General features: G+C 39.6%; 1 protein-coding gene across 2 annotated transcripts in view; it reads right to left on the bottom strand.

Moving 5' to 3' along the window:
- NELL2 (neural EGFL like 2) overlaps nt 1–20,120 on the bottom strand; it is a 420,771-nt gene extending 400,651 nt beyond the window's left edge. The window contains exons 1-3 of one of the 2 annotated variants that reach the window (XM_004384560.2): nt 19,955–20,114; nt 19,474–19,559; nt 18,882–19,010 (exon numbers count right to left, since the gene is read on the bottom strand). In XM_004384560.2, coding sequence (XP_004384617.1) covers nt 18,882–19,010; nt 19,474–19,528 — 184 coding nt within the window. In that variant the 5' untranslated portion in view covers nt 19,529–19,559; nt 19,955–20,114. Of the gene's footprint in view, nt 1–18,881; nt 19,011–19,473 lie in introns of both variants that reach the window. The other variant, XM_012557904.1, reaches the window with a different exon arrangement.
- Between the last annotated feature and the right edge of the window lie 7,383 nt (nt 20,121–27,503).

The raw sequence follows: 27,503 nt of genomic DNA, 5'->3' as shown, positions 1-27,503 counted from the left end.
CAAAAAAAAAAAAGAGATTGAGAAGTTAGAGGGTTGATATGTTGTGGGGTTGTTAACCAATGTTATAAAACAACATGTGTACTTCTGTTTCATGAGAAACTATTTGTTCTCTAAGCCTTCACCTGAAGTACAATAAAAAATAAAATAAAATAAACCCCCGCACAAAAAAAAAGTAAGGCAGATTTGTAAATAACCCAGTTATATAAAAATAAATTCAGTAGAAAGGGAGGACTGTGTGTAAATGAAATCGTGTTAGAGATGAGGTGACATGGAAGTTTAGTCCACATACTTCTTGATACAGACATCCCTCACTTTCCGGAAGTTCTCTTTACACCACTTTGCTTTTACAAAAGACCTACATTAGTGCCTGTTTTTGCTAACCAAAAGAAATCCAAAGAGGAGTTTCACTTTTATGAAGAAAAGTGAATAGTGTTCAGTGTTTGTTTTGCAGCAAGCAGTTAAAGAGGCAGCACACACAGTGAGAGTGGCATCGCCAAGCTCCTTCCCCGGGAACTACACTCAGCATCTCAGCTTTTACTATATGTTAGTGTTATTTTAGGTTTTATGTGCTATTTGGTATGACTTGGTAAGTTATTTTTTGGGTCTGGGAACACTTAAAAATTTTTCCCATATAAATTAATGGTAATTCAGTGGCATCACTAGGGAGGTGCAGAGGGTACGGACCACACCCCCTGACACCGTCAGAGTGGGTGACACCAAAATGACCCCAGCATCCATGGTGGTAGCAGCAGCAGGATGGTGCTGACAGAGGAGAGGCCACCAAGACAGTGGCGTCACTAGAGTTGATGTCACCCATCACCCAGTGCGGTAACTTGTCACCCCCTGTTGTGAACTGAATCGTGTCCCCCCAAAAAATTTGTGTCTACTTGGCTAGTCCATGATTCCCATTATTGTGTGACTGTCCACCATTGTGTTACCTGATGTGATTTTCCTATGTGTTGTAAATCTTACCTCTCTGATGTTAATGGGGTGGGATTAGTGGCAGTTATGTTAATGAGGCAGGAGTCACTCTAAAGATATGGTTGTAGAGATTAATTCAATCTCTTTTGAGATATAAAAGAGAAGCAAGCAGAGAGACATGGGGGACCTTCTACCACCAAGAATGCAGAACCAGGAGGTGAGCATGTCCTTTGGTCCCAAGGTCCCTGTGCTAAGAAGCTCCTAGACCAGGGGAAGATTGATGACAAGGACCTTCCCTCAGAGCAGACAGAGAATGAAAGACTTCCCCTGGAGCTGGCGCCCTGAATTCGAACTTCTAGCCTCCTAAACAGTTAGAGAATAAATTTCTCCTTGTTAAAACCATCAGCTTGTGGTATTTCTGTTATAGCAGCACTAAATAAGTAAGACACACCACCCTATCACCTACCAGTCACTAAGGTTGGTGTCACTCAGTGCAATAACGTCACCCACCGCCCCCCATCACCCACCAGTCAGGCTACAGGGGATTGGCCATGGTGCCTGCCATTGGACAGAGAAGAGGGTTTCCACCTTGGCCAATAGGAGAGAGAAGGGGCTGTGAGGAGCCATGGGGGGTGGAGCTGGGAGGGGTAGAGCCAGCACAAACTCAGGGGTCGGGTTAGGTGGGGCCACTCCACCTACTGGAGAGGGTCCACTGGCTAGCCCTGCCCACCCTGGTGGCGGGGTGGGGGGGTTGATACCATGAGTTACCACAATGGGTAACACCAACCACCAACACTAGTGATGATGCCACTGTGGTAAACGCTTCTTCATTTATGCCATTTCAGCTTATGGAAGTATTCACAGGAATACTCTACTTTCAGATAGTGAGGGAAACTTGTAATTACAAAAAAAAAAACAAATGTGTCAGGAAAGTCATTTCAAAAATGTTTTGCTCTAAAGCCATAATATAATAATGATTTTCTTAACAAGTCTTTTTATAATTTATTTTCTGAAGATTATATTTAATTAGAGGATAAGCCTTCACTTATCAAAGAAGGTATTGATACAAAATACTAATTCTTTTTTCTATAAAAAGTTAATGTCTGAAGTACATACGAAAACAATTGAGTGGTGCTCACTGAGTAAAGCAAGTCTATGAAACTAAAGTTTCTCAAAGTCATTGCAAAATTTGCTAAATTGAAATACAGGATAAACAGCTACATTAATAAAAGAAATAAATAACCTGAAATGACAGAGTCTTGCAAGGAAGCCACGGCAGTACCATTAAATGGAGCCTACTCCCACAGGGATTCTATAAGCCTTTTGAAGCAATGATAATAATGTCGATGTGAAAGTTAAAAAAAAAAACAGCCAGAGAAATCAAGAAGGATGAAGTGCAATTTAGGAAGGGTTTAGAAAATTAGATACAATTTGGCTCTTGAGGCTAATCAAAAGGAGGTGGTAGTCTAAAATCACCTTACACACAGTGTACTTAAAATATCTACATTATATGTAGATATTTATATTAACTACGAACTAAATTATGCTAGCTGCTATCCATATTGTATTAATCGAGTCATCCATCAACTCTTCCTTTTTTGTTCAAAGAATCAACAAGAGAACCCTCAACAGTCATTGTTTATAATAGAAATACTGAATCCACCTGGTCAGCATACTACTGTCCTGGAAATAGCAATCAATATCTGATTGGGTTAGTCTTCTGAACCCACCCACCCACTCACACCTCCCCCTGCCATAAGTAAATCAAGGGAAGTAAAGAATTCACATCCATAAATAAATATTAATGGAAAACTTAAGGAAGAATTTGTTAAGGGATTTGGTAGTCGCTTCCAAGCATTTTATTTCAGAATAATAGTGAAACATTAAGTGTACCAAAGCCTCAGGCAAGCCTAAAGTTGGTTTCTTTGTTTATGATTGCATGTCGATAACAAGATATGTACATATAAAAAAACAGGTAGATAGGTAAGTAGGCAGGTAGGCAGGTAGAGAGAGAGAGAGGTAGGCAGACAGATGACAGATAGACAGACAAAGATAGATAGATAGGTAATCAAACACAGTACCTAGTAATGCTAAACAGAATGACATAGATGAAGTCAGGTATTATCTTGTTTCGATCTTTTTTAGCATTCTGCTTATGACTTTGCTGTCATTTTCACTTTATACCAGTAATTTGTTTATTTACTGCTATAGTTACAGATAGAATTAAACTATAGCTCCAAGCCTAACAGTGCTTTCAAAACCAAAATGCAAAAAAGACTTAAGGAGTCTATCTGGAGGAGGGAATAAGGTTTGACTAACATTTATAAACCGTATTCCTCCTACAGAGGGATGATGCACCATGTGCAAAATGGCCTATTTCAGCTTCAAACGTTGGCAACAATCTGCGCCAGCAAGACCCAGTTCCAGAGCCAGCAGAACCGAGGTCTTTTCATGCATCACATACTGACAGCTGAATCTGTTTGTGGTGTCTTATGCCACATCTTGTTTTTCCTCAATTCCTACAAAGCCACAAGGACAGATTTTGCCCTTCAAAAATATTTGATCCTTTGTTTTTAAGCACATTGTGTTCTACATTCTCTAATTAAAAGCAGGTCTCTGCAGGAAGAATTTAGAAAGAACATTTATTTCACACTTCCTATTGTCCTCTCATATTTTTATAGATTTCTTTTACAATGAGCCTCTCCATTTAACCCGCTAAAATATAAACATATTCACATCTATTGATCGTCAATATGAACAGAGCAGTTTGTTTTACTGTTTTTCCTAAAATGAAGAGCCTTTTGCCTAAAATTCTATTCTTCCATTTAATGGTTTGAAGAATTTATTTCCATGGATTCATATCTCAACATACACTGTAGAAAAAAAAATTTAAACAAGTTATACTTTCCCTACCTACTTCTATGAAAACAATGTGGAAAATACTTTTCTCCAATATCTTGCAGTTGTATGTGTCTGTTGCATGACTATATAATAACCTTAGAAAGTATAAAATGAGGTAGTTCTACATTTGCACCTCTATTCTTTGTTCTTCCCGTGAGAGAAAAGCTTCATTACACACAGACGGGTAAAGTTTAAACAGTCCCTCTAGTTTCTTCATGAGACAGCTAAGACAGTGTTTACTTAAAACCCTTCCTTTGCTTGTCTGATGCCTATGTAATTAACATCAGTCCCAGAAAGTTCTAGAAATAAGACTGAGCCTGCAAGTTTCCACAGCCTAACTGGCCTTTTCCCAACTTCACCCTCTGACTTTACTAATTTGCTGACCAAAATAACAAAAGGTAATCATCCATTAAATAGGTGGCTTCTCCCTACTCAACAGTTTCCTGCCTGGTCAATGATTCACAGAGTGAATGCTCGTTCTTTTCCATCAGCTTTGAAACATGTTCTAATTTGAAAGTATGTTATTAAAGAACAATTTAAATTATACTATATTCACTAGAAATGTACCCAATTATTAAAAATTGGACCCACAGCAGCAAAAGGATGAAAATGTACTATGAGATGTTGTGGAGAGGCATCTAGGATAAGGATAATGAAATTTTTGAAGCAACTTTTAAAAATTTGACCTCTGCATCAGAGATTTAGTGTCTTCAAGGTGAGTGACAATAAATACATAACCATTCTGTGTTCTTTTCTTTCACTTTACATTTCTTGCCAATTCCCATGCTCCCACTTCATACTCCAACTCAAGTTCTTATAACCACTTCATTTCAGCTTCAAATAATTAACCCATAGAATAACAGTCTTATAAAAAGTATAACTTAAAATAGCATCCTATTTCTTCCAGATTATTGTTAATCATAAATGTTAATGATAAACTTAAAGAATTAGGTAAGGGATTTGATAAAGGCAACCCAGATTTGAGTTAGAAATGTTAAAAGTCCAATTAAAATGAGTTCCAATTTCTGACCCGTTATTTGTAAGTTGTAACTCAACAATCCCTCCTTTGAGACTTTCAAAACACTGTATTTCTTCCCTTTGTTTGGGGCATGATATTTCTTCTCCCAAAGTGAAAAAAAATCCCTGTTTTCTTTTGAAAGACAAACGTATGAAGCCTAGAATCACAGAGCTTTTCTAAGATGCTTGAATTAAATTATCTATTAAGTATCCTATAGAAATTCACTCTGAACATCGGAGGATAGAAAGTATTAACAAAAGCAGTAACACTAATACTTGCATTACAATAGAACTTTTGAAAATCAGTCTCCAAAGGAAGAACAAACATCCATATGATAGTATCATAATATAAGTTGCCTGTTTGAAGCTTTCATATACTTTAAATAAATCTATATTTATAGTATAATTAGTAACTTGATGAAATGTAGCAAGGATATACCACAGCACATCAGTGAACACGTCCTCCTCCAAAGCAAGACAACAGGCTTTCCAAAGCGTCCAGGTTTACATTCAGTTACTAGGAGCACTGCATCTCATTGGTAGCCTAGAGCAACCATTTTTATATGCCTACTTTATTTCCTTTTCAACAATCGGTCAGTCTCCAGGTAGAACTCTGCTCAGTTACAAGTACATGTCAACAAACACAATTTATGGTGAAGATGCTCAGCTACCAATTACTGTTGGAAATGTAAATAAGTTCTAAATATATAGGTTATGTTCTACTCTGAAATACCTAATTTATTTGGCACTTTTTCTGGGACATGTAATGGTCCATCAGGACAACGTGTTAGACTGTACGAATGCAGAATTAGACACAGTGCTTGCCTAGGAGATTCTGAATTTAAAAAGACAAGCAAAATAGATTAAACATTAAAACGCAGGGCAAGCAGTCTCTAAGAAGAAATAAAGTGGATCACTAGCATTAAGAATGAATATTTATAAAATAGATATACAATGCGTAGCACAGTAGTAAATGACAGTATGTCTCTCAGGTGCAAACTTCAGAGTACAAGAACAATCCAAGGTGCTTTTTAGAAGAAAATTGTTTTGAAGAGAGTGTTAGGGATTGTCAAGTAGATGAAAAATGAGGATATTGTAGACACCAGGGGTTACAGCAAAAAGAAAAATTAATTAACAGAGAAAAAAGAATAATTTACTTTTGGTTGAATTGAAACTAAACTGACCTTAAAAATCATTTAGTCTAACTCCCACCCCATAGAAACATTCTCACTATAAAAAGATAATTTAATCTGTACTTGAATATTATTAGAAGTATATCTATTGGATGGATGGATGGATGGATGGATGGATTGATGAACAGATACATATTTCTTAAAATAAGCCATTTAGTTTTTAGAAACTATATTTGTTTTAAATGTTTTTTTTTTTTCATTAACTCAAAATCTGCCTCTCTTCTAGCTTTCTTTATAGATCAAGTTTTGATCTAGACTTGTGCTATCCAGTAGAAATATGATGAGAGCCACAATTGTGAATTACATAAGTAATTTTAAATTTCTAGTAGGCACATTAAAAAAAGTAAAAAGAAACAGGTGAAATTAATTTTAATAATATATTTTATTTAGCCCTCTTTATCCAAAATATTGTCATTTTGACATTTTATCAACCTAAAAAATATTAATGAGATTTTACATTTTTTTGTAATAAGTCTTTGAAATCCATTCTGTATTTTTATACTTAAATCACATCTGAATTTGGAGTAGCCACATTTCAAGTACTCAATAGCCACATGTGGCTAGCAGCTACTATACTGGACAACTTGGTTCTAGACAATAGTTCAGAAATTCGGCTGAACATCAGAATCACAAGGAAGCTTTATCAAAATATAGATTCCTAGAACTCATCCCTTCAGATTCTGATTCAGTAAGTTTAAGAAGGCCAGGGAGTCTGTATATTTACAAGGTAGTCAACAAACCACTGACCATCAAGCTGGCATTTGGGAATCACTGCTCTAAAAGAACACAAAATGAATCTGAATTCTCCTTTACATGACTGTCCTTCAAATATATAACAGTAATTGTCACATTTCCACTAAGTCTTTTATTCTCCAGGCTAAAAATTCCAAGCTCTTTTAACCATCGCTCATTGTACATGGTTTCCAAACCTTTCAAAGCCCTGGTTGCTGTCCTCTGGTTGAACTCATGTTGTTCGTTTATTTCCAATAATGGAGAAGTACGATAGCATAGATAATCCAAATTAATGCTTATCTGCCTTTGAAATGTTTCTTAGTACTTTCATATGAATATGAGCATCTCTGCTAAACTTTAAATTCACAATACTTCCAGCTAAAATTTTAAACTCTCATTGTCAAGGAGCATTCAAGATGTCCAGGTTCTTCATCATGCTGCTATTTCCTCTGTGGAACACTTCATCTTGAGATGGAGAAGAGCCCCTCTCAGAAAAATTCAGAGCACTAATTTAAACAGAACTACCTTTTTATCCATGCCTCTCAACCCTCTTGCCTTTTCTTATGTCTAGAAAAGGTGCTTTGATTTAAAAGAAGCGTTCTTTAATCTTCTTTAAAGTTACAGAAGTATAAAACATAATAATCTCACAAAAGAAAGACATTCAGATTGTTTATGAACAAACAGACTCAATTCAGTGCCACATATTTACTCATCAATGGCCTACTGAGCACATTATGGGGGTCACCATGGTAGGCTAGGAGGCTGCAAGAAGGAATAAGGCAGACTGCCAAGCATCAAGGCAGTCACAATCTGGTCAGGGAGACAGCATATTCATTTGTCAAATATTTATAGAAGTCTACTATATGCTAGACACTTGAGAAATACATCAGTGAATAAAACATTGAAAAATAACTGACCTTTTATGGAGCTTGTATTCCAGATGGGAAAACAATAAACAATTAAAATTATAAATAAGTAAATTATATAGTATGTTAGATGATAAAAGAAGCCTGGATGGCACAAGCAGATTGCAGTCAGCCACTAGCCTAAAGGTTGGTAGCTCAAACCCAAAACGTTAGCAGTTCAAATGCACCCAGTGGCTCTATGGAAGAAAGGCCTGGTGAACTGCTTCCATAAAGATTACAACCAAGAAAACCCTATGGAGCAGTTCTTCTCTGTAACACATGGGGTTGCCATGAGTTGGAACTGACTCAATGGCAACAGGTTTGGTTTTTGTTTTTGTTTTTTTATTTTGGTTAGATGATAAATGTAATGGAAACTAACAGAGCAGAGTAAGGGGTATCAAAGATACTGGTGAGAGTGGAAGACAAGTTGAGATTTTTAAATGCAGTAGTCAGAGTAGGACTTATTAAAAATTGGTATTTGAACAAATATTTAAAAGAGGTAAGTGGGTAAACATGTAGATATTTGGGGGAAGAATATTCCCAGCAACATGAACAGCCAGTGCAAAGGCCCTGCGGCAGAAGAGTGCCTGGCCTATTTGGGAAACAGCAAGGTGGTCAGTGGAGTTGAAGCAAAGTGAGCATGGGAGACAGGAGCAGATTAGGTCAGAAAAGTAATGGGGTGGGGGTGAAGAGTTCAAGTAGGCTTTTGTAGGTCATAAGAACTTTGTCTTTTATTTTGAGTGAAGTGGGAAACCACTAAAGGTTTGCAGCAAAATAGTGACTTCATACATATTCGCTTTTAAAAGGATCACTCTGGTACCTATGTTGAGAACAGACTGCAGAACAAGAGCATAAGCAGGAAGACCACTTAGGAGGCTACTGCAGTAAACCAGGTGAGATACTGAGATATGGTAGTGGTTTGGATGATGGAGGTAGCAGGAAGAGAAAGAGAAGCAGTGAGGTTTTGGATAGCTATAATACAGTGAGGATTGTTGTTTTAATAAAAGATGCTAAGGCAGCACAGAGAAAGGAACAATAATTCTACTAGAGGAAGGATTTGTAGCCCAAGTGACAGCTTAGCTGAGTCCTAAAGAATAAGGAAAATAAAGCAGGAAGGACAATCCAGAGAGGAACTAGCATGGTGGCTAGGAGAAATATACGGCATGATCCTTCCCCTCAGGGACCTTACAATGTCACTACAGAAAGAAGACAGTTAATCATTCCACTTGTTACTAGAATCAAAATCAAAAGGGATTTTGAATTGCAGAAATAAACAATAACACTAGCAAGAGATCCAGGAGAAGACACGAAAGTAACAGGAAATGTAGGGAAAGAGATCCCAATTCACAAAGGATCCAGAGGACCACCCCAATGGTTTCGTCAACCTTAAACTGGTCCCAAACCACCATTCAAGATTCCTGAAATCTTATACTCTGTCACTACTCCTACCAACAGACCAAACAGGTACCTTGTCAAGAGATGCCAACTAACCACTTAGAGTCAGGTAAAAAGATTCCATAATCTGTTTCTCAGGACGTCTAACACTTCTGTCCACCACACATGACTCAGAACTTAAGCTAAACTTTGTTTACACTCTGAACCTTGTTTTGCTGGTTTTCTCTATCCCCTACTCCCCACTTCTGAAATAGTGGTACAACAGGGAAGATTATTCTCCTCCCTCTCTTGTTTTGCCATTTATTCTTCTCTCTCTCTAGATCCCAAATCTCAGCATATCCTCTTTTCTCCTCAGCAAAGCCAAAAACACCCAAAATTGAACAGAAGATGCTTCAGGGCCTGTTTCTCCCCTACCCCAGATTACCTTCATCTGCCCTCCCTTCATCACAGGCAGGCAACTTCCTGAGCTCCTCCACAGAAATCTAACATTTCCACTTGACAGCCCCTAAAAAATGCAAGGAAGCATGACCTCCTGCTAAGCTAATTTTAAAATAAAAATAATAGTTAACATCTACTGACTGCTTAGTAAGTGCCAGGCACTGTTTTATTCATACAATCTACACAACCACACTAAAAAGTAGTATTGTTATTAGCCCAATTGAAGCAGACACAAGTTATGTAACAAGATCAAGTTCACACAACTAGTCAACAGAGGAGCCAAGATTCAAACCCAAGATGCCTATCTCAAGAGCCCATGCTCTTAACTACTACTGCACACAGGGATGGATTAACCAGTAAGCACGGTATGCACTGGCTCATATTAAGCAACGTACACACAGGCTTAACTGTATTTACTTGCTAATCTGTGATGAACAATTTCACATGGATTTCACCACATCTTTGATGTGGTGGGAGAGAGATGAAATTGCGCACTGCAGATTGCTGGGAAGGCACAATTGGGCCCGTATGTATCTTGCTTAAGGAGCCCGGGTGGCGCAGTAGTTAAAGTGATCGACTAACTGAAAGGTCAGCGGTTTGAAACCACCAGCTGCTCCATGGGAGAAAGATATGGCAGTCTGCTTCTGTAGAGATTTACGGCCTTGGAAACCATATGGGGTCTCTCTGAGTCAGAACTGACTCAGTAGCAGTGGGCTTGGGTACCTTGCTTATTGGATAATGCGGCTGAGTCTGCACATCAATATGGGTTCAGAATTACCTCTATCATTTCTTCCCTTTGTCTAGATCAGTAGAGTGTGACCCTTCAGAGCAGTAGTTTGCTAAATCGTCATTGTATACCTTCCCTTTGTGGGGAGAGACACGTGGCTACCTGGTCTCACCATGTCATCCCCAGACTGAAGACTGAGATGCCATCCGGAACAGCTCAGGGAATAAGTATCTAAGTGGCCGGTTCCTGGAAGCACGCCAAATGGGAGAGGGAGGAATTATGCTCCATTTTTGTTCCTATCAGCTCTTTCCCTAACCCTTTCTAATTGCAGTGATCAATATCTGAGTTTCAACAAACATGAGTTTATATAGTGAAGCAAAAGTCATCATACAATAGTCACTAATAAACTATTTGCTTATAAAATCCATTTCCACATATGACTAGCATCTATCCCTTCAATGTCAATTAGAAACTTAAAGCTAGCAAAAGATGAAAAATTTCATGAAGTTGATAAAAGTGATGTAAGAGAAGTGTTCAAATCACACACAAAGGCACTAACTTAAGATGATCTGACAGAGATATAAATTAAAAAATGAAAAAGAAAAATTTTACAAGAATAATAAGTACTTCAAAATAGAATGGTTTTGCATTAAAGTATTAAGAAAGTGCTCTCAGATGTTTTTGTAAAAATAAAAAAAAAAAATAACACTTGATTTTACTCTGGTCCTCGAATTAACTCATAGTTAAATAATTATCTACATCTTATCATATTTAGACTAGGATAAAGTAATTTTCATAGTTTCTAGATTGATTCAAGATAGTTACAATTAAATAATTTTTTCTCTTTCATTATGTACAATAAAATATTGGTTCCTATTTTACCTCCTTTAATAATTTATATACGTATTTCCCTTCCCCCATTATACTGTGAGCGCTATACTGTGAGCACATAGAAGCAGTGCATTAAACATTCATTAAATTGAATTAAAGTAAAATCAAGAAGAGATATATCACACCATAAAGCCTTCATGTCTAACACTGAAGTTATCAGTTAACACCTTAGCAGGTATTGAATTATAGAGAGACAATGCCAAGAATGATAAAAAGGATAGATGTCTGCAAGAATGGGGCCTGGGGCCAACATGAGGAGAATTCCAGCCAGTGAGAGGTCAAATAAAGGCAGAGGTTCTTCAACTGTAATCCAAGGTTCACCTCTGCCACGACATTCAAAGTCATCCACTTGCCAGAGCCTGTCAAGACTGCTTCTGTGCCTCCCAAATCAAACCTAGTCAGCAACCCACAGAGATCCCTGGCACTTTTGATAGAAGATTTCTAGTTAAGTTGGCCCATTCCATAATTATAGCTACTACACTCACTGAGAACCAACCACCATGCTAAGTGCTGTCCACTTCACCTTGAAAATACTCGTGCATTCTAATTTTTCCCCTTCTACCTCAGGATTAAACATTTAAGAAAAGGTAGTGGACAAGAAAATAACAGACAGGGGGAGAAGCTGAAAGTAAAGAGGTGTTTTCTTGTGTCCTGTTTACTATTCTGCAGGTGTCACTTTAGAGGAAAAGTCCACAGCAAAAGAGAATGACTAGAGTAAAAATGGTGATGTGGGATGCTTAGAAATGGAAAAGGATGGAGCTGGTGCTTCAGAATCTCTTTCAGCTCCTAGGTAGGAAACAAGCAATCCAGAAATTCCCACTTGCTCTGTAAAGGGGCACAGAGCTAGCCAAGGTCTTCAGGGAAGACCACTTAGGCCCCAAGTGGGATGGAAATTTCAGCAAGCCTTAGGGGAGCCCTCTGTGCCTTTAGGGGATGCATATGTAGCAAGCGATGATACTGAACAAGATGAAATGACCACATCGCCTGGGAACAGTGTCCTTACTAAAAAAACACACCACAAATTTAACCAACCATGGACTTTAACATGAGAGTCTGGAGGGTACCCAGTGGATAGCACAAGGACCTCCATGGGCATAAAATCCTTTCCTCTATTGCCCCAAGGACACATCAGATTTCCACTACATCCAGATGTCATATTAAAACCGGTAAACCAGTTACTATTGAGTCAATTCTGATTCATGGCGATTCTATGTATGTCAGAGCAGAACTGGGCTCCATAAGGTTTTCACTAGCTGATTTTGCAGTAGATCACCAGGCCTTTCTTCCAAGGCACCTCTGTTCAACTCAAACCTCCAACTTTTCATTTAGGAGCCAAGTACATTAACCATTTACACCACCCAGAGATTCCTAGATGCCATACTGGGGACAAGGAAATGTCATTTGGCTGGTATAACATTCTGAGCATTTACCATGAAGACTCTGAGCTTACTTGTAAGAAAGTCACTGGCAAGTATGAGTTTCCAACCAACCCACAAATACACTCTCACTGCATAGTTGGATGCAGGCTTATAAGAAAGTATAATTCAGTTATAAAAATAATGAATGTTAAGGTTTAACATATGTATTAGTCTCCTATTGCGACTGTAACAGCAATCAATGTATACAATCAATTGGTGTGATTGAATACTCCAACTTTTATCCTTCTGAAGCACTAGCAAGAAGTCTTCCCACCACATTTTTGCCCTTCTCTCCAGAGGAGGCTTTCCTGACGGAGAATCTCCTAATTTTAGCACCTTCTGCAATCTGGATAGGCTGAGAATTTCTCAAATCATCATGTCCTGGTTCCTTTTTGCTTAACAGTTATTCCCTCAATCTGTCTCTTTCCTCTCACATTTTACTATAAGCACCAAGAATGAATTAGGCCACACCTTTGACACTTTGCTTGGAAACTGCATCAGCTAAATATCCAAGTTCATTGTTTACAATTTTTGCTTTCTGCATAACTGCAGGACACAATTCAGTTAAGTTTTCTGCCAATACATGTTCCTCACTTCCATCTGAGCCCTCACTGGCAACACCTTTAATGTCGATATTTCTACCAACTGTCTGCTATGACAATTTATGTATTCTCTAAGGTGATTTAGGCTTTCTCTACCATGCTCTTCAGGTTCTTCTGAGCCCTCATTAGTAGAGTCACTAACATCCATATTTCTACTAACAGTCTGCTCACAGCAATCTAGGCTTTTCCTATCATGCTCATCAAAATTCTTCTAGCCTCTGCCTGCTGCTCATTTCCACATTTTTAGGTATTTGTTTTAGGTATTAGTTTGCTACTGCTGCTGTAACAAATCACCTCAAACTTAGTGGCTTAAATAAATACAAATTTATTATCATACAGTTCTGGAGGTCAGAAGTCCAAAATCAGTCTCAGAGGCTAAAATCAAGGTGCTGGTAGGGCTGTGTTCCTTCTGAAGGCTCCAGGGGAAAATCCATTTTCTTGCTTTTCCCAGCTTCTAGAGGATGCCCATATTCCTTGGCTTGCAGACCATTTCCATCTTCAAAGCCAGCAATGGCTGCCATAGTCTTTCTCACAACACATCACTCTGATACTGATTCTTCTGCCTCCTCTTCCATGTTGAAAGGACCCTTGTGATTATATGGAGCCAATTTAGATAATCTAGGAGCATCTCCTTATCTTAATGTCAGCTGACTAATAACCTTAATTCCATCTTCAATCATAATCTTCCTGTAATTTCCCCTTGTCATGTAACATGACATATTTACAGATCCCAAGAATTAGAACATGACCATCTTTGGGGATATTATTCTGCCCACCACAACATATCTTTATATAATGATAAATTTTCAATTCTGCTATGTTAATATGGCCTGCATTCAAATTGTGATGTTGGCAAAGAATATTGACTATACCGTGGACTGCCAGAAGAACGAACAAATAATTTTAGACAAAATAAAACAAGAATTCTCCTTAAAAGCAAGGATGGCAAGACTTCAGCTCGCTTACTTTGGACACGTCATCAGAAAAGGCCAATTTGCTACAAAAGGACATCACGGCTGGTAAAGCAGAGGGTCAACAAAAATGAGAGAACCCTCAATGAAATGGATTGACACAATAGCCACAACGATGGACTCAAACATACTCTGGTCTCTACTTTCCTCATTTGCTTCATTTCATATCACAACTCCTATGTCCTCACTACCTTGGACTTCTTCCAGTTTCTCAAACGGCTCATGCTCATTCCAGGCTCAGGACCTTTGTTACTGTGTTACTCAGAGAGGACCTGTGCTACTCTTCCCCTCCCAACCCTACAATCTCTCTTTTCCAGACTACACTTATTTATCCTTCAACTATTACTTAAATGCTTCTGTTTTCAAAGAGGGTTTCCCTGATCCTGTGACTCTTCAAATTAGAATATTTGTTGTTGTTGTTGTTGTTAGGTGCCATCAAGTTGGTTCCGACTCATGGCGACCCTATGTACAACAGAACGAAACACTGCCAGGTCCTGCACCATCCTCATAATCTTTGCTATGTTTGAGTCCATAGTTGTATTCACTGTGTCAATCCATCTCACCAAAGGCGTTCCTCTTTTTCGCCGACCCTCTACTTTACCAAGCATGATGTCCTTCTCCAGGGACTGGCCCCTTCTAATAACATGTCCAAAGCATGTGAGATGAAGTTTGCCATCCTCCTTCTAAGGAGCATTCTGGTTGTACTTTTTCCAAGACACATTTGTTTGTTCTTCTGGTAGTCCGTGGTATATTCAATATTCTTCACCAACACCATAATTCAAAGGCATCAATTCTTCTTGGGTCTTCCTCATTCATTGTCTAGCTTTTGCATGCATATGAAGTGATTGAAAATATCATGGTTTGGATCAGGTACACTTTAGTCCTTGAAGCGACATCTTTGCTTTTTAACACCATCTAAATTAGAATATAGGTGCCCATTATATCCTTAAATTTTCTTCATATCGGTTATCTAGATGGTAATTAAATTATTACCTGTATAATTATTTAAGGGCTATTTTTAAGGCACTATAAAGGCAAAGATATGTTCTAATTTCATTTGTCATATGCCTAGCACCTAACAGAATAGTAGTTGTACAACAAAAATTTATTTGAATGAATGAACATGCTTCATTTAATCCTCCTAACAGCATTCATTTTATACTTGAGGGTCCTGATGCTCAGAGAAATTAACCCCAGTGTAATAATACAACTAATGAGATTCCACCTAGGTCTATCTGGTTTCCAAGCCCATTTCTTAATCACTGTGTTATTCCACTCTACTAGGGCACCAATGACCATTACCTATAAGTTCACAGATGCTAAGTAACCATCATACTGAAGACAAGTAGTCATCCCACCTCACCTTCCTTAACACAGTTACTTTTGCGTACTAAAGTCAATGACTCACCATCAAATGTACTAGTTCATTCCTGTTTTCAAACACTGGCATAAGAGTAGAACTGTGCTTTTTTTTTTCCTTTAAGATCTTTAAATTCTTTAAAAATAATTACTAAACTTGGTTTCAAATTACCAACCCTGGGGAAAAAAAAAAGTGCTTTGGATTTATGTACTTCTCTTGTAGGGATTAATGAGATTATAAAATCTGTGAACACTTCAGAAGAAATTTTCTTATACAGACAAAACTATTTACTTTATGAGCCCGGCCAAATGAATTACTGAAATCAAAGATCTGAAAATTATGCTAATGCTGCTAGAAAGTACTAGAACAGTGCTTCTGTATGCTCTCACTCCTGGCCTCTCATTTACACAGAGGGAAGATCATTATTATGATCATTATCTCAAAAAATATTTCCTAGACCTTAAAATAAGATAGGTAAAATTCTATTTATAACTGCACTAGTTCTTGTAATTTCAGTCTTTATAGCTTTTCATAGGATTTTTCATCGTCAGCATTCAGTTCTTCATTTTTTAAAAAAATATAATGGGTATATTTGTGTGGCTATGAGTCAGATTGTAGCTACAAAACTGTATTCAATGACTTAGAATATCTTGATATAAATTCCAAATTGTTGCCTGGACACTTTTCTCTTTAGAAATTTATTCCAGTCAGCACAAATTAAAAGCCACATTTATTAATGGGTGGTCTAATTTAACATCTTATTACTTAAATTTCCTAAGCAGCTTTAAATGAAATTTCAACAACAACAAATCAATTTTAGTGATACTATGACTGCTGTGCTAAAAACGAGGTATGACTTTGCCATATGTTTTTATTATGTGTATGTTGAGATGTCTTTATTTTAAAGCTAAGAGACAGAAAAATAGTTATATTATTACCAGAGAACTCTTAGGGTACAAATTCTCTTCCATCTATTTGGAACAAATCTGACAACACAAAGAAACATATCTCATAGGTTCATATGAAATCTGAGAGCATCTCACAGGTTTGTGTAATTTGTTACTATTCCCACTATGACATTTTACAAACTCCACAAAAATACCTGCAGTACTCTCAATTCACTAGAAACCAAATCTATAAAATCTTCAGAGTCTGAAAGCTTTCGTCTCTCTAAAACCCATGGAATCCCAGTGAAGCAGCAGGAGTCAGACTGACTTCCTAACAACAGTTTTCATATCCTAGTAGCAGAGAAAAGACCTTTCCAAGGTAATGCTACCTTGCAGAACCACCACATAGGGCCAGAGGTCCACCTGTCATTGATTTTAGAACCCAAAGCTTAGAATAAGAGAAATTACTATTAGTGCACAATCAGTAAATACATCATAACACGGCAGGCATTAAAGACTTGTTGATTGATTGACTGTATGAAATAAAGTTCATAATTTGGCAAGAAATAAAATTTTCTATCATCAAATCTGATAAACTGTATTTATTAGGCATTTACTCTGTCTAAACATTGGGCTTGGTACTAACAAGCAAACAAAATCAATCCGTTAAGCATGTATACTGCTGTCTATTTAACTGTGGATCATTCAAAGAGAACGTATTTCCTGATCCTTATCTATATGGTACATGATGCCTAACTGGAAGAAGCTGGTAATTGAAATCAAAATGAATTTAAGTTAAAATAAATACTAAACATTCTTTCAAAAAATTAACCAGCAATAGGTACCGGTCCCTTGAGACTATATTCTAGTAACTTTCTAACTGTCTAGCATAAGAAGATAAAATGTGCAGTTCTAGGGGTTTCTATTTGTGACACTCAGACACTTAAGAGGAAGCTAGGAAGAACACTAATAAAATTTAAAGGGTCTTTGAAATTTTTAAGGGAACTTCATCACCATTTGTCTATTGGGAGCTTTGTCTTCTGTAAAGCTTCCTAGTTACTCAAATAGACAGTCTTGAAATAACTCTGTTTCCAGTTCACAGAGATTGAAAATCAGAGATTAAAAAAAAAAAAAACAGCATCTTAACCCTCATGACCCTTCTATTCAACTCCGTGAAATTTTGTTGACAGTCTAGCTTTACTTCTTTTATTAGCTTTGGTAATTGTTTTTAAAGGATTCAAGATGCAAGCAAAAATAAATCTTTAAACGAACAGAATATTATCATAAATTTTGTCATAATAATCATACTTAGGGGGCTCAAAATAATTAAAGCAGAAAGTTACATTTTTATATCTTGTAAGGGTAAATTTGTTCTATATAAATGCGACATATGTCAGTTTCCTCCTTTCTCAACCACAAGCTTTGGTGTGACACATACTGGCGGTACCAGGCAACAACACCACTACAGAAACATTCAAGTTTTATTTCATGCCCATTTCTTGATGGTAGATTTGCTGAAGTGGTTTTATTTTGCATAGCCAACTCTCTAATAATTACGAGTTGTACTTCTTTTGAAGCCATGGTACCAAACTCACAAAAGAAAAATCTGGGTGAGGTGGAGGAAAGATGCTTTAGTTCACCAGATATGTTAAACTAAATTCCATTTCTCTCTTTCCTTCATCGATACTTCATCATATATGGAACTAGTCTTTCTGTACTTGTTTAGCAACCTTTAGAAACCAAGTAATCATCATAAAGCTTTGGTAAATCAAAGTTGAAGGTCTGATGAATTAGAATTTCCTTCTGACTATAGAACCGGTTTAAGTATAATTTAAAAGGTAGCAAATGTCCATCGACTTCAAAAAAGAAGTTTTAAAACATCCTAAGTATAGAATTGATGGTGATACTACAAATACTTCTAGATTAACATTGACTTGAAATATTTTCAAAATAAATTTTAAGAGAATATTATTCCCTTTCTCATTGGTAAAGAAGAAGAATCATGATCTTTCAAGGTTGAATCTTGTCTCATATAGTGTAATATACAGTAGATAAAAATCCTGAGAGATACTAATTTTTCCAGAAAGCTACCTATATAAAGAAATTCCTCCAGCAGGGCACCATTGTATGGAAACTTTCTGAGAGCAGTGTCTTAACCAAGATTAAGCGATTCTGTTTTCTACCTAAATCCATTTCACCCAAATGAGGCGTTTGTGTTATAATTCATTGTTCCCCAGACTCTAAAATCAACCATCTGCCATCGGAGTTTCTGTAGGGTAATTAAGGGACTATCCATTAGAACTGGCAAGAGTACAAAGTAAGAAGGAGGAGGAGGCCGGAGGAGAGAGAACCAAGCCACTTTAAAAAGAGATGGAAGGTGTGTGTTTCAGGCTGACCCCTCCATAGTTCAGCTCAGACACTGTCATCCAGCAGGCAAAACAGAAGTTAGGAGGAGCGCAAAACCAACTCCTCCGGGGTTATCCGAACTGAAATCGCACAGGGGACTCAGCACGATCTTCATACCTTGAAAGAGAAAGGCTTTCGTCCCATTATGTAGCCCCGGGACCTGGCGCACTCCGGTCGTGGACTCCCCAAGTTCTAACTCTGTTAAGACGTCAATCTGCAGGGAGGGGTCCACACCAAGCCCCCAAACTGGTGAGAGATGGGGGCGGGAGGGGAGGAAAGAAAGAAAAAAACTCCATCAAAATTCACGCCTCTTCCTTCAGGGCAGCAAAGAACCACGTCTTCGCGACAATATTGGAAATTGACGATGAGAGGCGACTCCCCTCCTCCGCTGCCAAGAACATTACCTGTGATCAGCAGCCAAGCTTTAAATAGCGGAGCACCTAGTCCCGTTTCCCTGACCTACTTTAAAAGCCCTCTCAGTGCAAAGTTCCCCCTAGGCCCTCAGAGCCTGCACTAAGGATGTGACCCACCTTGCTGTCTCCAAGCCAAACACATACACACAAAAATCCAAACCCAAACCAGCCCCCCACGCCAAGCTTCCCTCTGCAGACCTACTTCAAGTCCCAGAAAAGCGAGGCTCCCGTAGCTAGCCCGACTGCTCCCGGCAGGGACCATCCCTTTCCCCCGCCACAACCCTGCGGCCACTCACCTGCTCCGAGACCGAAGATCAAGCAGAATGTTCTTAGTAACACTCGAGACTCCATGGTGTGGATCTGCTCAGTCCATCGTCTCCCTCTTTAAAAATAAAAATAAAAACCGAAAAGCTTCTTGGAATAAAGCGGGAAAATAGGGTTTGCCTCTTTTGCTGCTGTCTTGAATTTACTGATTACGAGGATTAATACGATTTGGTTCCCTAAGAAGAAAAGACGAGAACACCCCAGGCGCGTGAAGAACTTAGACCTTCCAAAGCGCACATCATTCCCACACGCAAAGCCGAGGCGGCGACGCCAGCTGGGAGGGTGGCCCAGAGGGAGGGGTCGAGCTCGCCTCGGAGCTGCTCCGCCGGGGAATCAGCGCCCGAGCAGAATAAGAGCAGCCAGAGTCACGCACATCTAGAAAAGGGGCGGCCCCCAAAAAGCAGGGGGGCTCGGACGGCTCCGCACCCTCACGGTCTTTCGCGCCGCCCGAACCTGTTGTAAAGGCAGAGACAATGGAGAGAGCGCCCGGAGACACGCGGAGGAGAGACTGCTCCTCCGGGGAGGGAGGGGCGAGTCGGGGAAGGCGGGGAGAGGAGGAGCAGGGAGGGACCGCAGCGGGCGAGGCCCGGCGGACGGTACCCCTTTCCCGCACGGGCTCCTCGGTCTCCAAGCCCGGTCTAGCGAGCCCCTGCCCTGAGCAGCTGCAGCCTCCGCCCTCCGCCCTCCCTCTCTCTCGCTGACCCCAGACAACGCCAACCTCCTTTCGGGATCTAAAGATCTAAATTCAAGGTGCTAAGCTGATGGGCCGTCTTTCCTGGATTTCGGGCGTGTGTCTTGAGAGGCAGCCTGAGAGAGAGAGAGGACCACCCAGCCGCAGGAGGCGAGGCTAAAAAGAGCCAGACTCACCCGCCCTTTAGGCAAACGAGGGAAGCCTGCACACCATCGTGGACTACGGCTTCGGATCACCCCCGTGGCGCAGGGGACTCCCTCTCCCGCGCGGGCGGAGGAAGTCCGCCAAAGCACCCTAGACTGCCAAGATGGGCCGGACAACGTAGGGAGAGACTAGCTGGATGGCGAGCCTGGGAAGTCCCTGGAGCCCGAGTGGATAGGTTCCCTGCCCTGGGCGGGGGGCTGGAAAGCTCCCTGCGCGCGGACAGTGGAGGGAGAGAAGTTAGCCCCCACCTGCTGGACCTCGCGCGCCCCCTGCCAAACACAACGCTAAGACCAGGTCTCCAGTTCTCCAGGACAAGTACACAGCAGGAGGCACGGGTAACAGAGCCAAGGTGTCTGCCCACACCGCAATGGATGGATGGCTAGAAGGATAGAAGGATGGATGGATGGATGGATGGATGGATGGATGGATGGATGGATGGATGGATGGATGGATGATAGAGACAGACAGATAGATATAGACAGACAGACAGATAGAATACGCAGAATGAGAAGACAGCAGATGAGACAGAAGAGCCACTGTTGACCATACTCATGCAGGCTCTCCCTGCCTTTTACTATACACATACTGGAATCGGGTCGGGACCGTAACAGTAAGATAATTTGAGATCTATTTCTCAGCAGGCAAAAGTATATTCAAGGTCAATGGCACATAATATATTTCAATATAGCCCTAAAATTTTGAAGGCAAAATTTGAGTAACGACATTCAACTTCAATATGTAAAAAGTAGTTTCAAAAGCAATTAAGAGGTAAATCTGTACAAGGATCAATTGAGTTTCTTAACTCTCTATCAAAACAGGTGGGTCCGGAATTCTCCATCTGGACTTACCAAAACACTTGAAGGATAGAGTCAGAGGTTCCTGCAGAGCGACATGTACTATATTACACTATTGGGGGGTGGGTGGGCATTTTTAGTTCTATTTTTGGAAACTAGGAAAAAAATCAGAATCTGGGAGGTTTTCCAAATTAGTTTTTAATTCTCTCGCCTTATCAAATTTTCCATTTTAATTCTGTATGTAATTTTGAAAACTTTGAGAACTACTCCAAAACTTACATGTGATGAAGGATTGCTTGTTGTGTGAAACCTCACAAAATTGTAAAACTACACAAAATAAAATTAATGTAATTTAATTTAATTATTTCAAAGGAAATTATTTATCAGGTGTCTTAGTCATCTAGAGCTGCTATAACAGAAATACCGCAAGTGGATGGCTTTAACAAAGAGAAGTTTATTTCCTCACAGTAAAGCAGGCTAAAAGTCCAAATTCAGGGCATCAGTTCCAGGGGAAGGCTTTCTCTCTCTGTTGGCCTTCTCATCAGTCTTCCCCTGGACTAGGAGCTTCTCCGTGCAGGGACCCCAGGTCCAAAGACCACGCTCTGCTTCTAACACTGCTTTCTTGGTGGTATGAGATCCCCCCACTCTGCTCGCTTCCCTTTCCTTTTTATATCTTGAGAGATAAAAGGTGGTACAAGCCACACCCCAGGGAAATTCCCTTGACATTGGACCAGGAATGTGACCTGGGTAAGGGTGTTACAATCCCATCGTAATCCTCTTTAACATAAAATGACAATCACAAAATGGAGGACAACCACACAATACTGGCAATCATGGCCTAAGCAAGTTGATGCATATTTTGGGGGCACACAATTCAATCCATGCCATTCCACCCTTTGGCCCCCAAAAAATCACACCCTTGCAACATGCAAAACATATCCACCCCATGATATCATAGCAAAAGTCTTAACTCCAAGTCCAAAATCCAAAAATTACTCTTCATTTGTGAAATGTAGAATGCAAATTATCTGCTTCCAAAGGTACAATGGCAGAACAGGCACAACTTAGACATTCCATTACAAATGGGAGAAACTGGAGGGAAAGAAGGCATAACAGGCACCAAGCAAGTTAGCAGAACACATTACATTAGCCCTAAGGCTTGAAAATAATCCTCTGTTCTCTGAGACAATTTACACAACAGCCCTGCCCTCTAGACTCTAGGTACTGCCTGGACTCTCCAGATTCTGAGTGGAGGCTCCTCGGCCCCGGGCTTCTGCTCTGCCTTCCATGCCCACTGGGACAGCACTCTGCTCCCTCGGCTTTAGGCACATCATTCTCCTAGTCCATCTAAGTAGCAGTTCCACCCTTAAAAACACCAGAGGTCCTGGCCATACCTTTTGAGACTGAGGCAGCTCAGCTTCTTGTGTTCCTTGTCTCTTCAGCTTCTGCTTCCTGTGGCCTCTTGGCCCTCAGACCTCATGCCCATATCTTCCCTGCTGGGGCAAGTGTTCCAAAGCTCTGTAGCTCCACCAGTAAGTGCCTGGAGGCACCCCACTCCTCCAGGAAGCCACTTGCACACAGGCCCTCAGCTCTCTCACTCCATGGGTTGGCTCCAGTGCTGTCTGGTGCTGGTCTTCTGGTTCTGCTGCTGCTGGTTCTCTGCTGCTGCATCTCTGTCACTGTGGGTTCTTTGCTGCTGCTGGTCCTCTGCCGCTGCCACTCCTCTATCCATTCAGTTTCAAAACTGCTTCCACATTTTAGGTATCTGTTAGAGCAGCACCTCACTCCTGGTACCAAATTCTGTCTTAGTCATCTAGTGCTGCTATAACTGAAATACCACAAATGAACGGCTTTAACAGAAAAGCTTATTTCCTCACAGTAAAGTAGGCTAAAATTCCAAATTCAGGGCATCCGTTCCAGGGGAAGGCTTTCTGTCCCTGTTGGCCTTCTCATCAATCTTCCTCTTGACTAGGAGCTTCTCCGCGCAGGGACCCCACGTCCAAAGTGGTCCTTGTACAGATTTACCTCTTAATTGCTTTTGAAACTCTTACTTTCTAAACATTGAAGTTGAATGTCGTTACTTAAATTTTACCTTCAAAATTTTAGGGCTATATTGAAAATTATGTGCCATTGACCTTGAACATACTTTTGTCTGCTGAGAAATAGATCTCAAATGATCTCATTGTTATGGCCCCGACCCGATTCCACGCTCTGCTCCTAGCATTGCTTTCTTGGTGGTATGAGGTTCCCCCTCTCTGCTCACTTCCCTTTCCATTTTATGTCTTGATAGATAAAAGGTGGTAGAGGCCACACCCAAAGGAAATTCCCTTTACATTGGATCAAGGATGTGACCTGGGTAAGGGTGTTACAATCCCATCATAATCCTCTTTTACATAAAATGACAATCACAAAATGGAAGACAACCACACAATACTGAGAATCATGGCCTAACCAAGTTGACACATATTTTGAGGGGATACAATTCAATCCACGACATCAGAGAATTAAAGATCCTTCTGTAGCAGCAATCCAAATACTGAATTGTATTAAATACCTACAAAAGTTACATAAGGTAAATTTTAAATAATGCTATTTCCAGTTACTCAAATAGGAAGTCTTGAAATAAGTTTGTTTCCAGTTCACAGAGATTGAAAATCAGAGATTTTAAAAAAAAGACACTTAACCCTCATAACCCTTCTATTCAACTCTGTGAAATTTTGCTCTGTGCAATTTTAAATAATGCTATTATTTAAAATGCTGTTGGAAGAGAAAATGAGAGAGAAATGTAAATATACATATACACACATATTTACATGTAGAAGTTCTAATCTACCTTCACACAACCAACTCATAGAATTAAGGATACTCCCAATACCTCTGACTCTCACCAATGACATTCTGAATGCTGCTGGTTAGTAGGCTTTTCTCTAGTACCCCCCCCCCACAACACTTACGCTTCCTCCAGATCAAAATTATTTATTCTAGTTGCACTTTCTATCGTACGTATGTGACCTAATTAAATATTGTGGAAACCATTAAAGTAGGAGTACAGAAAGCTATTTCTTTAAAACTAAAGTGTAAAGCTTTGGAAAGCCATGATAAAGGTGAGTCATTATATTAGCGCAAGGTTTCTCAATGTAGCAAGGGGTTCTCAACCTTGGCACTATTGACAGTTTTTGGTTATACAATTCTTTGTTGTGGGGGTTGTCATCTGCATTGTAGGATGATTAGCAGCATTCCCTGGCCTCTACCTACTAGATGCCACTATTTTTAGTACTATTCCATTTTGTCTATTGTTGCTTTTAGCTATATCTCTTTGTATAGCTTTTTAAATTAGTGTTCTAGGGAATACAATATACATATTTAACTTTCACCATCTACTTACAGTCCATATGTTACCACTTCAACTGAATGTAGAAAATTTATCTATATACAATTTCCTTTATCCTCACCCATTTATATTGCTGTTGTTTATGTGTTAAATCTACATACAGTGAAAATGCCTTTAGACCAGGCTAAAATTTTTGTCTCCAATCATTGTGGTAGGCATAATAATGCCCACCTCTGAAAAAGATATCTAGTCCTAATCCCCAGAATCTGTGAATATGTTAGCTTATATGGCAAAGGCCCTGAAACCCTGTGTTCTGCCCAGTCCCAATCATTGCATCAGATACTCTTTTCCACTTCCAATCTTGAGATAACTTTTTTTTCTAGCATTTGAGGATTTTCTTTTTTTCCTTGAAGTTTATTTATGAATATTTAAACTTTAAAAAAACTGTTGGATATTTCATTTAGCTTTGATATGTGTTATAGTAGGACAGGATCCCCAGAAAGTCAGAGTCTACCATTTTTATTGAAATTTTCATCATGTGGTTAGTATTTTTATGTTTTTTCTATGGCTGCTATAACAAATTACCACAAATTTAGTAGATTAATACAATACAAATTTATTATCATACAGTTCTGTATTTCGGAAGTTGAAAATGGGTCTCGCTGTATTTGTTTTCTATTGCTACTGTAACAGTTACCACAAACAGTGGTTTAAAACACAAAAATTTCTGAACTTAGAGTTTTATAGATCATAAGTCTACTACCAATCTCACCAAGCAAAGACTAAAGTGTGGACGAAGCTGTATTTGTTTCTGAAGGCTATAGGGGAGAATCCATTTCCGTGCCTTTTCCAACTTCTAGAGGTCACCTGCATTCCTTGACTTCTGGCCTGCTTCTTGTATCTTCAAAGCCAGCAACAGTGAGCCAAGTCCTTCTCATGCTGCTTTCTCTCTAGTTCTCTGACTACAGCTGGGAAAGTTCCTCTTCTTTTAAGGATTTATGTGATTAGATTGGGGCTACCTAGATAAGTGGGATTATCCAAGATAATCTCCCCATCTGAAGGCCCTTGACCTTAACCACATCTTCAAATTCCCTTTTGCCATGTAAGGTAATATATTCATATGTTCCAGGCATTAGGGCATGAACATCTTTAAGGGACACTCTTCTACCTACCACAATGATAAAAAGCAAAAAATTTAACATTGTTTAAAAGAGTTTTGGGCATGTTATCCAGAGGGACCAGTCCCTGGAGAAGGACATCATGCTTCGTAAAGTAGAGGGTCAGAGAAAAAGAGAAAGACCATCAACGAGATGGATTGACACAGTGGCTGCAACAATGGGCTCAAGCACAACAATCATCAGGATGGCACAGGACCAAGCAGTGTTTCATTCTGTTGTATATGGGGTCGCTATGAGTCAGCACCAACTCGATGGCACCTAACAACAACAACAAAAAGGGTTTTGATGTGTGTGGATTTAATGCATAAAATAACAACATAAAGAACTGAGAATAAAAGGACCTAGCTAGTGGTAAAGTGTCTACATTCCAACTGAAGTGGTAACGTATGGACTCTAAGTAGACATGAAAAGTTAGGTGTGTATATTACATTCCCAAGAACACCAACTTAAAAAGTTATACAAACATATATAGCTAAAACATGCAATATATAATATAGAATGTTCAAATAACTTGAAAAAAAGCAGGAAAGGGAAAAGGAATGGAAAATGGAAGGAAAAAAGGAAAAATAGTAATTAAGTGCTAAACCAAAATCCAAACATATCAATAATTACATAAATGTAAACAGTCTAAATACAACAACTACAAAACCAAGATTGTCAGAATGGATTTAAAAAATATAACCCAACTATGTGCTGCTAAAAAAAAACCCCACTTCAAATATAATTTTCCATAATAATAAAAGGGTCAACTCAAAAAGAAGACAGGAGGTGGAACCAACATGGCACGATAGACAGAAGCACCATGCCGTCCTTCCATAGCAAAGACCCAAAAACCTAAGTAAAACAGAGACAAATGTCAATCCTGGAACCCTAAGCATCAAATTAAGAGATAAAGACCTCAGCCAAGCACCAAATGGAATAAGAAATTGACAGAGAACAGACACAAGGAGAGTTACGAGCGGAAGTCCCCTATCAGCTAATGCAGCATGGATTCGCCATCTTGGACTCCCATCAGAGATTGGCGGACAGGGAGTATGGGAAAGCAGCTGCACCGAGCTCCCACAAGGAGACGGAGCACTGGGTAACCATAGATACACGCTTTCCCATCCCCTACCCTTTTTCCCCCTGCTCGGCCTCCCCTGCTTCTTAGCTGGCTGTGGTTGCTCGCCCAGCCAGCTCCTTCAGTGCTATTTCTTTGTTAGTGGTGTTGCTTTTTTCCGCTTCTTTTGGTTTCTTCCCTGCCTCTCACCTCTTCCCTCTCCTTTCTCTCAAACGCCTGGCTCCATGTGCCATCTTTGCTTCCTCTTGACAGGCTGTGAAGCACTGCTTGGCTGGGGAACTGCTTCCCCGGTCCGTGCTGCCACGCTAGTGGGATCCCCAGGGTCTTTATTTGTTTTGTTTTGTTTGTTTGTTTTCTTTTTCTTTTCACAGCTTGGAAGCCCCTTCTAGATGGGCTGTACTGCGTGGCTTGGGAGCCGCTTCTGTGGTCTGCCTAGTCACGCTAGTAGGATCCCTGGGAACGTTTCTTTTTTTTTTTTTTTCCTTTTTGTCTTTCTTCATTTCTCAGTTTCTCATCTCTCTTTATTTACCATCTTTTCCTGTCTCCTCAATACATGGCACTGTGTGCCATCTCTGCCCCTTCTAGCCAGGCTGTACTTCGAAGCTTGGAAACCACTTCCCCAGTCTGCGTAGCTGCAAGAGTGGGAACCCTGGGGGCTTTTTTTTTTTTTTTTAACTTTTTTTTTTCTGTTTTTTTTTTTTTGTTTTTCTTTCATCATTTTTTTTTTTCTAACATGAGTCTACT

The sequence above is a fragment of the Trichechus manatus genome, unplaced genomic scaffold (assembly GCF_000243295.1).
Source record: "Trichechus manatus latirostris isolate Lorelei unplaced genomic scaffold, TriManLat1.0 scaffold00123, whole genome shotgun sequence".
NCBI lineage: Eukaryota > Metazoa > Chordata > Mammalia > Sirenia > Trichechidae > Trichechus > Trichechus manatus.
Note: the sequence above shows the minus strand (reverse complement) of the source record. Positions and strands in the feature narration are given on the sequence as shown.